This window comes from Pleurodeles waltl, chromosome 2_1 (genome assembly GCF_031143425.1).
Source record: "Pleurodeles waltl isolate 20211129_DDA chromosome 2_1, aPleWal1.hap1.20221129, whole genome shotgun sequence".
Taxonomy (NCBI): domain Eukaryota; kingdom Metazoa; phylum Chordata; class Amphibia; order Caudata; family Salamandridae; genus Pleurodeles; species Pleurodeles waltl.
The window spans coordinates 104,603,348-104,616,123 of record NC_090438.1 but is presented as its reverse complement, the minus strand read 5'-3'; the positions used below and the strand labels follow the sequence as shown (position 1 = coordinate 104,616,123).

Below are 12,776 nucleotides of genomic sequence, written 5' to 3'. Positions count from 1 at the left end.
ATACAGCATGCAGTTCCTTTGTAAAATGTAATTCTTGCGTTCCTAAAGCTTTAGATTATGCCTTTGAATCCCCATCACCAGAGGAAGAGTTTCCAGTGTTAAATGCTCGAACCGTTCTTACCCCTCCACACTAAGCCAATTGAGTAACAATTCTCTCTTGTGAGCAGATACCTTCTCTATCTAGCATGTAGTTATTGAGTGACCTTAACCCTGTGCTTTATTTCATGGTGTGCTCACCAGGCGTTCGCATGAATGGTGGTGGACGATTAGCACACTTAGTGGTAGAAAGCACACATCATAAATTTACACTATGGTTAAAGAAACAGTTGATACCACAGACTCCCCTGATTTTAAAAACCCAATGCTGAAAGCTTTTGCTTACTAATGAGAAAACTGTCAAATAACTATACGTGAAAAAAATCACAATGGTGTGAACACCAACTGCTCACTGAAGCCAAAAAAAGCTCTCACAAACTTTTCATAAAGTAGCTTGAATACTGAACGAGATCGCAATGCTGGCTTATTCTTTCTAAGCGCATCAATGACTGCGCAGATCGCTTCAGATGTGGCTGCGGTTAAATGCTGATAATTCTTTTAAATACTGGAAAAACATGGCTCCCAAAACTACAATGTGCAAAGCAGGATTGCTTCTTAAATATGTGAATTGTTCCCAGTGGTTATCTGCACTTTTAAGGGTCATCAGTGCTGCTTGTGTGATGATGAAGATGGGGAAAGGGATGGAGAGAAGATAGTTTTTGACCCACCAAACTGCTGCCCACCCAGAAACAGCTGAAAAATAGGATCCACTAGCACTCATCATTCCGAAAAAGTCCAGAAGGGGCTGTACACTACACGTACCGAGCTCAGTGCGCTTGGAGACATGTCAGTCAAACCAAAATCGCTACAGTAAGGTGAGCTCTCTAGGGGCCAAAACAACTTGTCAGTAAAACAAAAGACACTGGGTAACTTATAAGTAAAGGTTTCTGTAAGAGAGCTCTTGCTGAGGGTCTCCACCCACTCAGGACAGGCATAACTCAAATTATGAAGTGTCACTGCTTAGAACTTTAGTATGGTGACATAATTTGCAGCTTGCACACATTAGTGACACAATTAACAGTGCAGCAAGCTGCAACATTTACCATTTGCATTAAGATCTACCATTCAAAATATATGCCAGATTCCATCATCAGAGACATCGAGGTTGGACAACATGTGTACAATTCGGGCCACTTTGCAGATCATGTTTTACATTTCCTGACAGATGTCGTGCTCTGACCCATCTGCCAGAGCTTCAAGGCTTTTCCTGTTTTAAATAGATTTTTTTTATATCAGTTGGATTGCAGTTGGAAAATTGTATGATAAGCTGTGATCCAGTCTTGAGAAAATAGGGTATAACTTGGATTACATCCCAAAAGAGGGCCTCAAAATGTAAGCAGTTAATATCCTTTTTTTGCAGGGGACTAGCTGTGTGTAGGATTTATTGGTGCAAATAATTTCCAAACAATTTTCCACCAGATAGATTTTGTCTTTGCTCTGAGATTGGCAAAAAAAGACTCCCTTATAGCCTCCCAATTTCGGTTAATACAGCTGAAAGTACTTCACATGGTTTATTTCACCAGATCCAGGCTCCATCAAATGGGACTGATCCTCACAGGGAACTGCCTGACTTACCGCACATGTTTTGACATTTCCCAGGGCTAACCCTTATTTTGGCGGGGCGGCAATGGGTGGGAGAATCTGAGTTTGGACATTCCTCGATACACCGAATTCATCCTTCTTCATATCACTTAAATTCGAGGAGGGGAACGTGCTACCAGAAGGCGCTCCTTTGGCTGGGACTAGTGGTCGCTAAAAGAGAGATTGCTAGGGCCTGGAAGATGACAGAGGTTTCCCGGTGAAAGACATGGATGAATGCATGGGAGTGAAACATCAGATATGCTTGTCCCGGGGCAGCCACCAGAAACACTTCAAGATCTGGAAGGGCTGGGCAGAGAAGAGAGGCACACAGCTAGCTAGAGCCATGTGCCAGAGGGCTCTGGGCTACTAATGGGGAGCAGACACTCTCCACGTATCAATATGAGGAATGGAATATGCTAGGCTACTTTATTGTCTGCAACTTTGGGGACTTGTGTCCTGTGATGGTTCCTACACTGTATTACTGCCTGATGATGTTCCATTGTATTGTAAACCTGTTCGCGCTCAATGCATTTCTTCACTCCTTTTTTGTTAAATCAATCAAATGTTTTTTTAAAAAAAGGCTCTCCCTGCAAGGCACTTGGAACAGTTCCAGCTGCTGGTGGGTGTTAAAGTTTCATTTTTTTTGTATTTTTTCTTTTTTTTAATTGTGTGTTTCACTTTACGCCATCTACTTCTCCTGGCCTCTCTGGAGAGAGGATGTTTGGTGGAACTGATGCCATGGGCGTTGGATGGTGCCTTTATTGAGCCCTTTGTGATTCTTAGTGATAAATTGCCACTGTACTCCTAATGATGGGGATAAAGGATTTTTTGGGATCTAGTATGACGCCTTCGGATAACGTATTAGATAGTGAATGCATTACAAAGATGTTACCATAGGGAAGCAGCTCTCTAGTTTGGGAGCTGTATTTCTAGGTATTTCCAAGCAGATCATTTTTAAATCTCAAAGGGACTCTCGCTCTTAGTCTTTCTTCACTTGCAGGAAAAGGTATAGCGAAGGAACAGGTGTTAGGTTCTGTTTTCAGAAGGAAGCGTTTCTCGCTGAAAACATCTGTAATCAAGTTTGCACTGCTTTTGTCTCACAGCATCACGCTGACGTTAGTCCATGTCCTCAGTCTGTGCCAAAAAACGTGCATCAATTTGGAGTTCATGTAACATCTGTTTTACAAATTTTCTAAATTTTAGGAAGAGTACAATCGTGAGGCTATTATTTCGCTTCTATGAACCGCAGATGGGAAACATTTACGTGAGTGGTCAGAACATACAAGACGTCAGCTTAGAAAGTTTGCGGAAGTCCATTGGTGTTGTACCCCAGGTATTGCTCTCTTTTATTTATTTTTATGCCCTGTATATTGTTGCCGTTCTGCTGTTCCGAGGCACACTAAGCCATCATTGCCAAAATAAACTTAAGTTTCCTGTTTATGGTGCTTACCTTATCTGCAGAGAGGAGACTTGGTCTTATTGCTTAATTGGTTGTCATCCTAAGACCTGGGTTCTAACCCAAGCACTTGATCAAACATCTTGTGGTCCTAATGCAGTAACTATCTATTAATGCCTCAAACTGAAGATTAAAGTTTAAATGTGTGATTACGAAAGTAATATATATCTGTCTAATGCATCACATTTTCATATTCCAAATCCCTCTCCAAAATATCCTAATTTCTGTTATCTGGTGTCCACATAACTCCATGCCCAGGTACACATTCTGCACATTATTGTTGTGTGTGCAGCATTTTATATTTAGGATATTCTCTTGCAATAAAAATGTTCTGTGAAGTGTTCCACTGCTGGTTTGTGCTGGTTTGTGCCATATCTAATGCATAAAATAACCCGGGTCTAGATTTTCAGACACATTTATTTCTGAGTTGTATGTTAATTAAACTTATAACCTTACATTTAAAAACATTTATCAATTTTATATCGAAGTGTTTCTCTAATGATATTTATGTAAATTAATGAAAGTAAATAGAAAATGTTTGACTGTTATGAAAGTGTAAGCGAGTGACTGCTCAGCTGTTTAAAAAGCGGTCACCTGTTCATGTTTGTATCTTGCGTGTTTAATTTTAGTAGATGTCCACGTTGCAATTGAACTGTATTGGAGTTATGTTGTGCTTCATTACACGTTGCGAGGTACTGAAGCACTCAATTGGACGGGTAGCATGCTGTGCCATGGGGCAATGGTTGGGTTGAAGGGAGTTGTACTAGTTATGGACATATGTGGGAAGAGTGTTGGTGTCCTGGATGAGTGACCAGAGTGGTATTTTTATGCCTTGGCTCACAGTGCTTAGCGGTATGGTAGAGGGCGGAGCCCGAGAGATTGAGAGCGCTCAGGTTACATTAGTAGTGGGTTACTCTGCAGGTCCCTTGTTGGGTTTATGGTTATTACTAAAAGACTTCTGATCAACAACCTGTGCAGGTTATAGCACATAGAAGGCCCACTTAGTAAATCTTGTGGGTCTACAGGAGAGGGAGGACAAAGATCCACCTGGATGGTCTGTAGTCAACCCTTAAGTACGTAATTGACAACCTCAAAGAATTTTTAATACTTCAGAGTTTCAACTTTGAAACTGGCGAGGAACAGAAAGTGGCACCTGAAGGATGGCACTATTAAAGTCCGCCAAGATGCCAGTGTTAAGTGGCAAAACTCTCGAGCCATTGGTGCCTCTTCTGCGTTGAGTGACTAACCGAAGTAGACTGATGGTTGTTGCCTGAGATTATAGGAGAAAGCTATTGATGACACTGTTAAACCATCCAATATTATGTGAAATCTGCCCATGAGCTACTCCCTTTGTAGCACTGTTGAGACAACCAAGTTTATTATGTGGAAAGTTCCCAGGAGCAACCTCTTGATGACACTGTTAAACCACATGAGTATGATTTGAAGTCTACCAAAGACCAATGCACAGGAAACGGGGTAACTAGCTCTGAATTGATGGGACTGTTGATCCATCAGTGTACTTGTTCAATTAAATCTAACTGGTAGGAACAGAGGCTCAGTCGTAGTGTTAAAGTTAAGCTACCAGGTAATCTCAGCAAGCACCCAAAATTATAATGCTACCCTGGTAAAAAGAAAAAGAAACAGGCCAGAAAAAAATAGCCTTGCACAACATCTGGAGCATACCGGGCAACAAAATAGTCTAGCATAATGTCACTGTAAATGATTTTCACAACAAAGGAGGTCTTTCCACTGGTTAATGCCAATAAAGTAGCTAGATATTAGTAAAAGATTCTACATGCTTTCCACTATGCAGTCCTGGGTCAAGGCTCTGCATTTATTTTACAAAACGCCCAGTGTAAATTCCATAATGTGTTGTTTCGCCCTCTTCCCTAGTAAATCTCTAATTCAGCAGTGTACAGTCTGAACTTTTAAGGCAGATTTCCTTCTTCACCCCTGAATGAAAGTGAAAGTGCAAGTGCTGGGGGTGTCAGTGCTGAAGTGTTGAGAAGAGGAGAAACACACCCACTCTGCCAAATGTCATACTTGTCTGTGCATTTAATTTTGAAATGCCAATGCTTTGTGTTGTGTACAGATCATGACTTAGTTTATAGATAACATTTGGCACCTGTACCGTGATGTTGAAATGATATCCTGTTATTGCCCCATCCATCCATTGACCCATCCCGTTATAACCATTCAGTAACCAGATTTAGTATGAGAGTCATCACTGCTGCAAATAACCTGCACCAACCTTGAGCCCTGAAAATCAACCACACCAGTCTTGTCAAACAAGCAATGAGTTTTAATTATCACAAAACACTGACTTGTGCATCCCCAGTCATGTCCAGGAACATAGATCAAAATGGTCCAGAATGAGCTAGGATGTCTGTTTTTAATTTCAAATACAATGTCAATACCTTGTCTGGAAAATGCAGAAGGTTGTTCCGATCAGGATCCAAGTACTTGGAGTAACCTAGTACTGCAAGCAACTGCAAACCTTCACTGCCTTGTTGGGTACAGAATACCAGTGAAGAGAGTGGTCTGAATATGGTAAAATCACAACGAAATATGGGGGAGGGGTGAATCGGATCGATTCCAGAGCAAGGTGATGAAACATGATTAGTACAGAGGAAGCTCACAAATGTACTTCTTTGTTATGCTAGAGCTCCAAACAGAGCCAAGGAAATTCCACTTTTCTCCAGCATACCACTCCTTCTCCTCTTCCAGTCTCCCTTCATCCAATTCTCACTGTTGTTAATTTTGTGAAATTGTCTGGTAAGTACATTATCAGATTTCCACCACCTGAGGTACCCTTTTGGGGCCCAGTTTGTCTAAATTGGCATCTCTAAGAGGTTGAACTCTGGAAAGGAACTCCATATCTGCTTTATAAATCACTTTGAACAGTTTAAAAATGTCAGGTAAAGGAACACTTTATTGCTGAGTAGACTATAACTGCCATATCTGATGGATAATTCTCCCTCAGAATCCTCACTCGATCGGGAAAAGTGGAACTAGTTCTCCTAAGTAGGTAGATGGTGCCATGGCTACATTTCTACTCTAGTACTTCCCTTAAATAACGTCACAGAGCCATATGTAGCACCATTCCAGTGTTCTGAAATCCATTCTTTTTTTCCCTCTCTGTGCAGTGCATGTCCAGAGTTGGTCTGTATTAAAAATCTGTACCTGTGATGTTGAAATGATGTCCTGTTATTGCCCCATGCACTTTTTGCTGTACTTTTAGGACAATGGCCCGATGCAGAGGTCAAGCTTCCATAGATGTCAATCTTATTTTGCTCTTGAATTGCCTTTTTGGGCGGTGACAACACCTGGCTTTGGAGTTTGAATCCTGTGCAGGTTCCCAAGTCAGCTTCTTTACATATGTCCAGGACTGGGAGGAACCTTTCAGGTCTGGAGGCAGACTCTCTTGTCTGTCCAGTTCCATTCCCAGGATAGGACCAGAGGGGCAGCTTCATTCTTGAGGAAGTTGTGCCACACCAAGTTCAGGATGAACCAAATTAAGGACTTGCATCATCTTTCTGTCGCAGGGCAGGTCTTCTTCTTAGTAGGCCTTTCGCTTGACTCTGACCTTGATGTCGTCCTTGGAACAGAGCTCTGTGTTTGTGAACTTAAGTGTGATGCTGTTGACAGTTTCCGTTTCAGCTCCACGTCAGGTGCTGCTGAATCTGCTTCCTGCTTTCACAGTCCCTTGCAATGACCCTGATCTACAGTGGATTTCACCCAGGCTTTGCTGGTTGTGTTCTGTTCTCCACCGGTTCACTTTGGTGTGCATTGAGGTCCCAAGGTGTGCCTACGCTGGCAGCCTCTACCCCAACACCAGTCAACTCCGTAGATTTTACTGGTTCTATTCTGACTACCACACCCTTTCTTTAGCTGCTTACGGCCTTGCTGTATGTTTCAGCACCAGGGCCGACGTCTACAGTACAGACTTTGACTACTTTTTTTTAATTGTCCCTTGTCTGACTGGTTTTGAACATAGAAGAACACATAGCTAAGGCTTATTTTGGGCCTCCTGTGCACCTTGCTCAGATTTAAGTCAGGAGCTTTTGTGTCCATTAGGTCAGTTGAGAGGCTGGCTTCCTTCACTCTTATTCCATCTCTGATGAGAGCCCCCTTGTGTGTCTCTAGAATCCTAGGCCCTCATTCTAACCCCGGCGGTCTCAGACCGCCGGGGCCAGGGTCGGCGGGAGCACCGCCGACAGACCGGCGGTGCCCCGCAGGGCATTCTGACCGCGGCGGTTTGGCCGCGGTCAGAAAGGGTAAACCGGCGGTCTCCCGCCGGTTTACCGCTGCCCTTAGAATCCCCCATGGCGGCGCAGCTTGCTGCGCCGCCATGGGGGATTCTGACACCCCCTACCGCCATCCTGTTCCTGGCGGTTCGCCCGCCAGGAACAGGATGGCGGTAGGGGGTGCCGCGGGGCCCCTGGGGGCCCCTGCCGTGCCCATGCCAATGGCATGGGCACGGCAAGGGCCCCCGTAAGAGGGCCCCACAAAGTATTTCAGTGTCTGCCTAGCAGACACTGAAATACGCGACGGGTGCAACTGCACCCGTCGCACCTTCCCACTCCGCCGGCTCAATTCTGAGCCGGCATCTTAGTAGGAAGGTTGATTTGCCCTGGGCTGGCGGGCGGCCTTTTGGCGGCCGCCCGCCAGCCCAGGGCAAATCCCAAAATACCCTCAGCGGTCTTTCGACCGCGGAGCGGTATTTTGGTGGGGGAACTTCGGCGGGCGGCCTCCGCCGCCCGCCGAAGTTAGAATCACCCCCCTAGTGTCTTCATTGTTTCATCTAAGGTTGTCCATCAGTAGGCCCCTTTTGGAGGATTTTCTTTCTGTTAAGGTAGCTTTAGGCATAGCAGCTGAGGTCCTAGAATTGCCTTCACCATTTGCAGAGATTGAGGCAAACATTTTGACAGAAATTTGCCAGATCGTTGCCTACTTATCAGAGCCACTGTTACCTTTTAATGACGGTTTGTCAGATTCCATTATGTCTGCCTGGGTTAGGCCAGCTTTTGCACTGGTCGTCACTGTCAAGTTGCTCGTCATCTTGCTCCAGAAGACCCAAAATGTAACTTCTTATCTGCTGCCTGAATAGATGGGGTTGTGAGCTCCTTTATATCTTCCTCCCTTTCTGACAAAAAACCTCAGTGGTTTGATATAGTGGGAAAGAAGATTTTTCTTGAAGGACCCTGGCTCATCATTTCAACAATGTCACATGCCTGTTAATGCACTGTTTCCATGCTCTATGTGAGATGGTACAGATGGCAGTTCCCCCTGTACTGGGCCAAATGAGAGGACACTTTGTAGAAGTAGTTTGGGATAGTAAAAGGCTTCTTAACTTCTTAGGCCAGATCTCAGTGGTCAGGTTCATGGGCTCTTCTGTTGCCTTTCCTGGGCATGCTTGGAGATTAACAAAGATGTTAACACTAATATGGATGCAGCCTTTGATAGTTCCCTCCTCTTTGGTGATCCGCCTCCCTTGACCATCAATAACATAGCACAGAGACATTCCAGTGACCATTCTTGGGGCTTGAAATCTTCTGCTTTTGTATTCCATAGGCTTTAATAGAGGTGAAGAAGCTATACAGGGCTTTTGTCTTGCAGGCATTGTCAGCACTTACAATCAGCTTGTCAGTTGTTTATCCCTCACGTTTGCTACAGACAGAAAATGCAGGCTTCAAGGGCTACAAAACAACATTTTTTTCCTTTATTCCCCTCGGCTTCCCCTGTCAGACAATGTTAATGCCTCCTCCTGGAGGGTATGTGCCTGATGAGAAAGTTCTTTATTCTAACTCGTTGTCTATATGGCCTGCTGGAGTTTATTGATTTATACATAGGGATTTGTCCTCCCCGTTGGGAGCCACTGTCCTCCTTTCAGTACTTCAGAGTTGCCGGACAATGGGCTGTAGCTACAAGTGGCTATTTTGGTTTGGAGTTCTTTCTTCTTAAAAAAGGTCTTGAATAGCTCCTGGAACGGATTCCTTGTCCTGTTGTTGGGTGGTGCCATTGAATATATGCTTGATTATTTGGTCCCTCTAGTTTAAGGGGTGGGGAAAAAAGGATGAGAACTGAGGTTACAGCATGGAGGTGGCAAAATTCACACCTCCATAACATCTTGTTGAGGGAGCAACTTAAGACGGTTTGGAGCCATGGCATCACCTGGTCATGCGGGATCATTACTTAAACTTTTCTGTTTCTATTCTAATGCATTGTGAGATTCATGAAGTGACAAACCTGCAGGTGATTAGAATATCCTCCAGAAATACTGATAATATCTTGCTCCTCCTGTTGGTGTCTCCTTCCACATGTGTCTTAACCCAGAGAGCCTACCAGTTCAAAAATGTTGGTCTCTATCACTTCTGGTCCCATGTAGTAGTTTCACTGCTTCAGAGCCCTCCTCAAACACTACCATCCACTGTTAGTGTTCCTCTGCCAACCCATAGCTCTTGAGATTTGGGTTATAAACATTATGAATTACATGTTGATGGACACCATCTTATAATTGCCTTACCCATCATACCATGCATGTAGTGGAAAGTTTATTTTTATTATAATTCGCTTTTCCCCCACCCAATCTTTGGTTAAGTTAGAGTGTGCTACCAGAGTGGAAGCCAACATCCACAAGATTTGGCATTTTGTCTCCTTCAGCTCTGTATATTGAAGCATAAGGACATCAGGTAAATGTCTCTTGGCATATTGCAAAAGAGGGGAGAGAGGGGACAACCTTAGCAGGTCCCCCGTCGGATGGGGAATTCATCAGAGACTGCACAGTTAACGAGGACTCTAGCTGTCGGGTGGTATATAAAGAATTTTTATCAGGCTACGGAAACGCGGTCTGAAACACACCTTCTCAAGCACGTTCAACAGATACCCCAATCCACTAGCAAGAGTGCCTGTGGAGGAGGCAGGACATGATTGCGTGCTAGTGCTACGTGAAGATGCCGCAGACAGTGATGTGTGCTTTAGGCCTGCATAAAGCCGCACTGGTCTTGGTGAATGACGGACTGAAGATTCTGCTTTAAGCTTGTGGCTATAATGGTTGTGAATATTTTAACCTCCCCATTAATAAGGGAAATCGGGTGGTAGTCCATACATAACCACAATGGGGGCATGGATTTGGGTATTACGACAATCGTGGCTTGATCATGTTCTGCATGCACTACTTCTTTATAAGGATTCAAAGGGTGCGGGATAAGACAATCCCTGTACTTAGCATAAAATTCCTTTGGGGTTACCATAGGGGCCCGGTGTCTTGCCGTGCACCATAGCCACAATGGCTTCACCAACCTTTTAAGGTGTGATAGAGACCTCCAAATCCCTACTGTTCGATTCAGGTAGGTGAGCAAGGGAGACCTAGTCTAGGAGAGGTGTTATTGTTTCAGCGTCTGGTCTAGGTTCCGTGGCATAAAGGTATGAGTGGTATTTGGCAAAAACCTGGGCAGTGGCCGAGGAATCATGGTGAACCTGACCACCCTTGTCCACTAATTCGCAGATAACCCTACTGGCTAATGGCCAGGTCGCCAACCAGTGCAATAACTTGTCATTTTTTTCCCCCATTCATAAACCCATTCGCCAAATCTGCTTTGCTGTCTCTAGAGAGAAATGTCTGATATCTTTGCAGATTAGTGCCAAGTGTCTGGTGTGAGATGCCTGTGGGGGCTCAGGAGGTGGGCTCTTGTGCTCTGGCTTAGAGTTGTGCAGCAGGTTGACCTGTAACATTCTCTATCAAGGTAGGGCCAGAGGGCATCTGTGCTATCACTTCCAGGAGAGTAGTTAGGAAGGAGCCCAGTGTGACAGGAGGTGTGCGTAGATGCACATATGGTTAACTGGGTGACCTTCCACCATTCCCAACAGGGCGATGTAGCTACCCTGTGGGTCAGACCAAGACCAGGTCACCACCATTGTGATGATGCGGCATAAAAAATTGCCACCCCGCAGGACCCCCTAGGGAACCCTGTATGGTGTACTCTATCTTCACCCTGCCGTTGTAGGAAGGGACAGTTAGTGCCCAACAGATGCTTCTCTTGAAGCAATAACACAGAGGGCAGGAAACAGTGGTTGTATCGCAGCACTGCGGAATGCTTCATCTTGTCCAGAAGACCATTAACGTTCCAAGATAGCACACTATGGGTGTTATAGCAGATCGAAAGTAACTGAGAGGGTGGGAGCAACATGGCGCTCTAGTCAACGTTTATCTGTTTGTATCAGGCCTTCTGTGAAGACCAAAGGAAATGGGTAATCGCAGACTGGCCAAATAATGTCAGATCAGTGTGGAGACCTAAAGAGAGAAGAAACCATGGACAAATAATATACCAAAACTAACAATTAATTTGGCATGCAAATCCGTTACCCAGTCAACTCCCCCCACCCTGTACTTACCTCCCAAGAAGCATCTATCGCCCTCAAACAATGACTCCAACGCAAAACCAACATAGCGTAGAATAATGGGATGTTGAGGATCCCTCCATTAAGCAGGATAAAGACACTGCGGTGCGAATCACCATTCAAACATATCGATGATCTATTTAGACCATCTCTTTGTCTACTCAGTTCCCAGTTAGAGAGGTGACGGAGTCCGACTTAGGAGATCTGTCGCTTAGCTCTCCCAGGGGTGTCCCCTTCTGCAGCTTGGGGAGACATCATTCCCGGGGGGGGGGCACAGTATCACAGAGTCTCTCAAGTCAGGAGACAGGAACGTGAGCCATGCGGTGTGCCATCGGGGCCCTCTTCCTTTGTCGAGTGGTATGTATTCACCAGGGAAGAGGGCATTCCGGTATGGCGGCAGCACAAGGTGAGATGGAGTAACCAGAAACTCCTCTTCCGTGAGCCATTCCCATGTCGATTCCGGTGAGTCATAAAAATAAGTCTTGTCTTGGAAGATCACTTTAAGTCTTGCCAGAAACAGGAGCATGTAAGAAAGGTTCATTGCCCATAGTTTCTGCTTAACCACTTCGTAAGATCGGCCTCTGGCCTGGACCTCATGGATGTAGTCTGGAAAGATGAATATCTCAGAGTTCTGGCAGCGGAGATCTGACTGCATTCTGGCTTCCCACACAATATAGTCTCTGTCCTTAAAATTGAGAAATCAACCAATCATGGACCTTCGCTGTGCCCCGGGAGGAGATTTGGGGTGAGCTCTTTGTGAGCAAGTTCTATCAAAACCACTGCAATAGCTTGTCTTGGGGCATCTAGGATTTTATCCACTCCTCAAGGAACTCCGCCGGCTGAGGTCCCTCAACATCTTCAGGAAACTCGACAAAACGTAAATTGTTGCTGCGAGAGCAATTTTGGGTATCTTCTGCATGGTTATGAAGTTCATTGATATGAGATGGAAGTTGTGCCACCTTGGTTTTCAGTTCACTAACTTTATTCTCCATGGTAGAGAGTCAAATCTTGGCCTCCGTGTTGTGACCCACAGTGTTCTGCAAGTCTTGGTGAAAGAGTGCCACATCCTCACACATCAACCCTGTAGGATTGTGTCAGGGTCCCTTTGAGGTGCGAGATTTGTACCGCGAGACTGTAACCCCTAAGCTCCCCCAGGGGTAGTGAATTGATTTATGGGGGTGGGATGTCAGTGGCTTTACAGCTTTCTCCTTACCTATGATGGTGGAGTCCAAGATAATCGTCC

At 44.9% G+C, this 12,776-nt stretch overlaps 1 protein-coding gene across 1 annotated transcript in view; it reads left to right on the top strand.

Moving 5' to 3' along the window:
• ABCB7 (ATP binding cassette subfamily B member 7) overlaps positions 1-12,776 on the top strand; it is a 607,823-nt gene that overhangs the window by 503,353 nt on the left and 91,694 nt on the right. Inside the window, exon 12 of the mRNA XM_069210993.1 lies at positions 2,881-3,010. Within this exon, the coding sequence (XP_069067094.1) occupies positions 2,881-3,010 (130 nt within the window). The remainder of the gene's footprint in view (positions 1-2,880; positions 3,011-12,776) is intronic.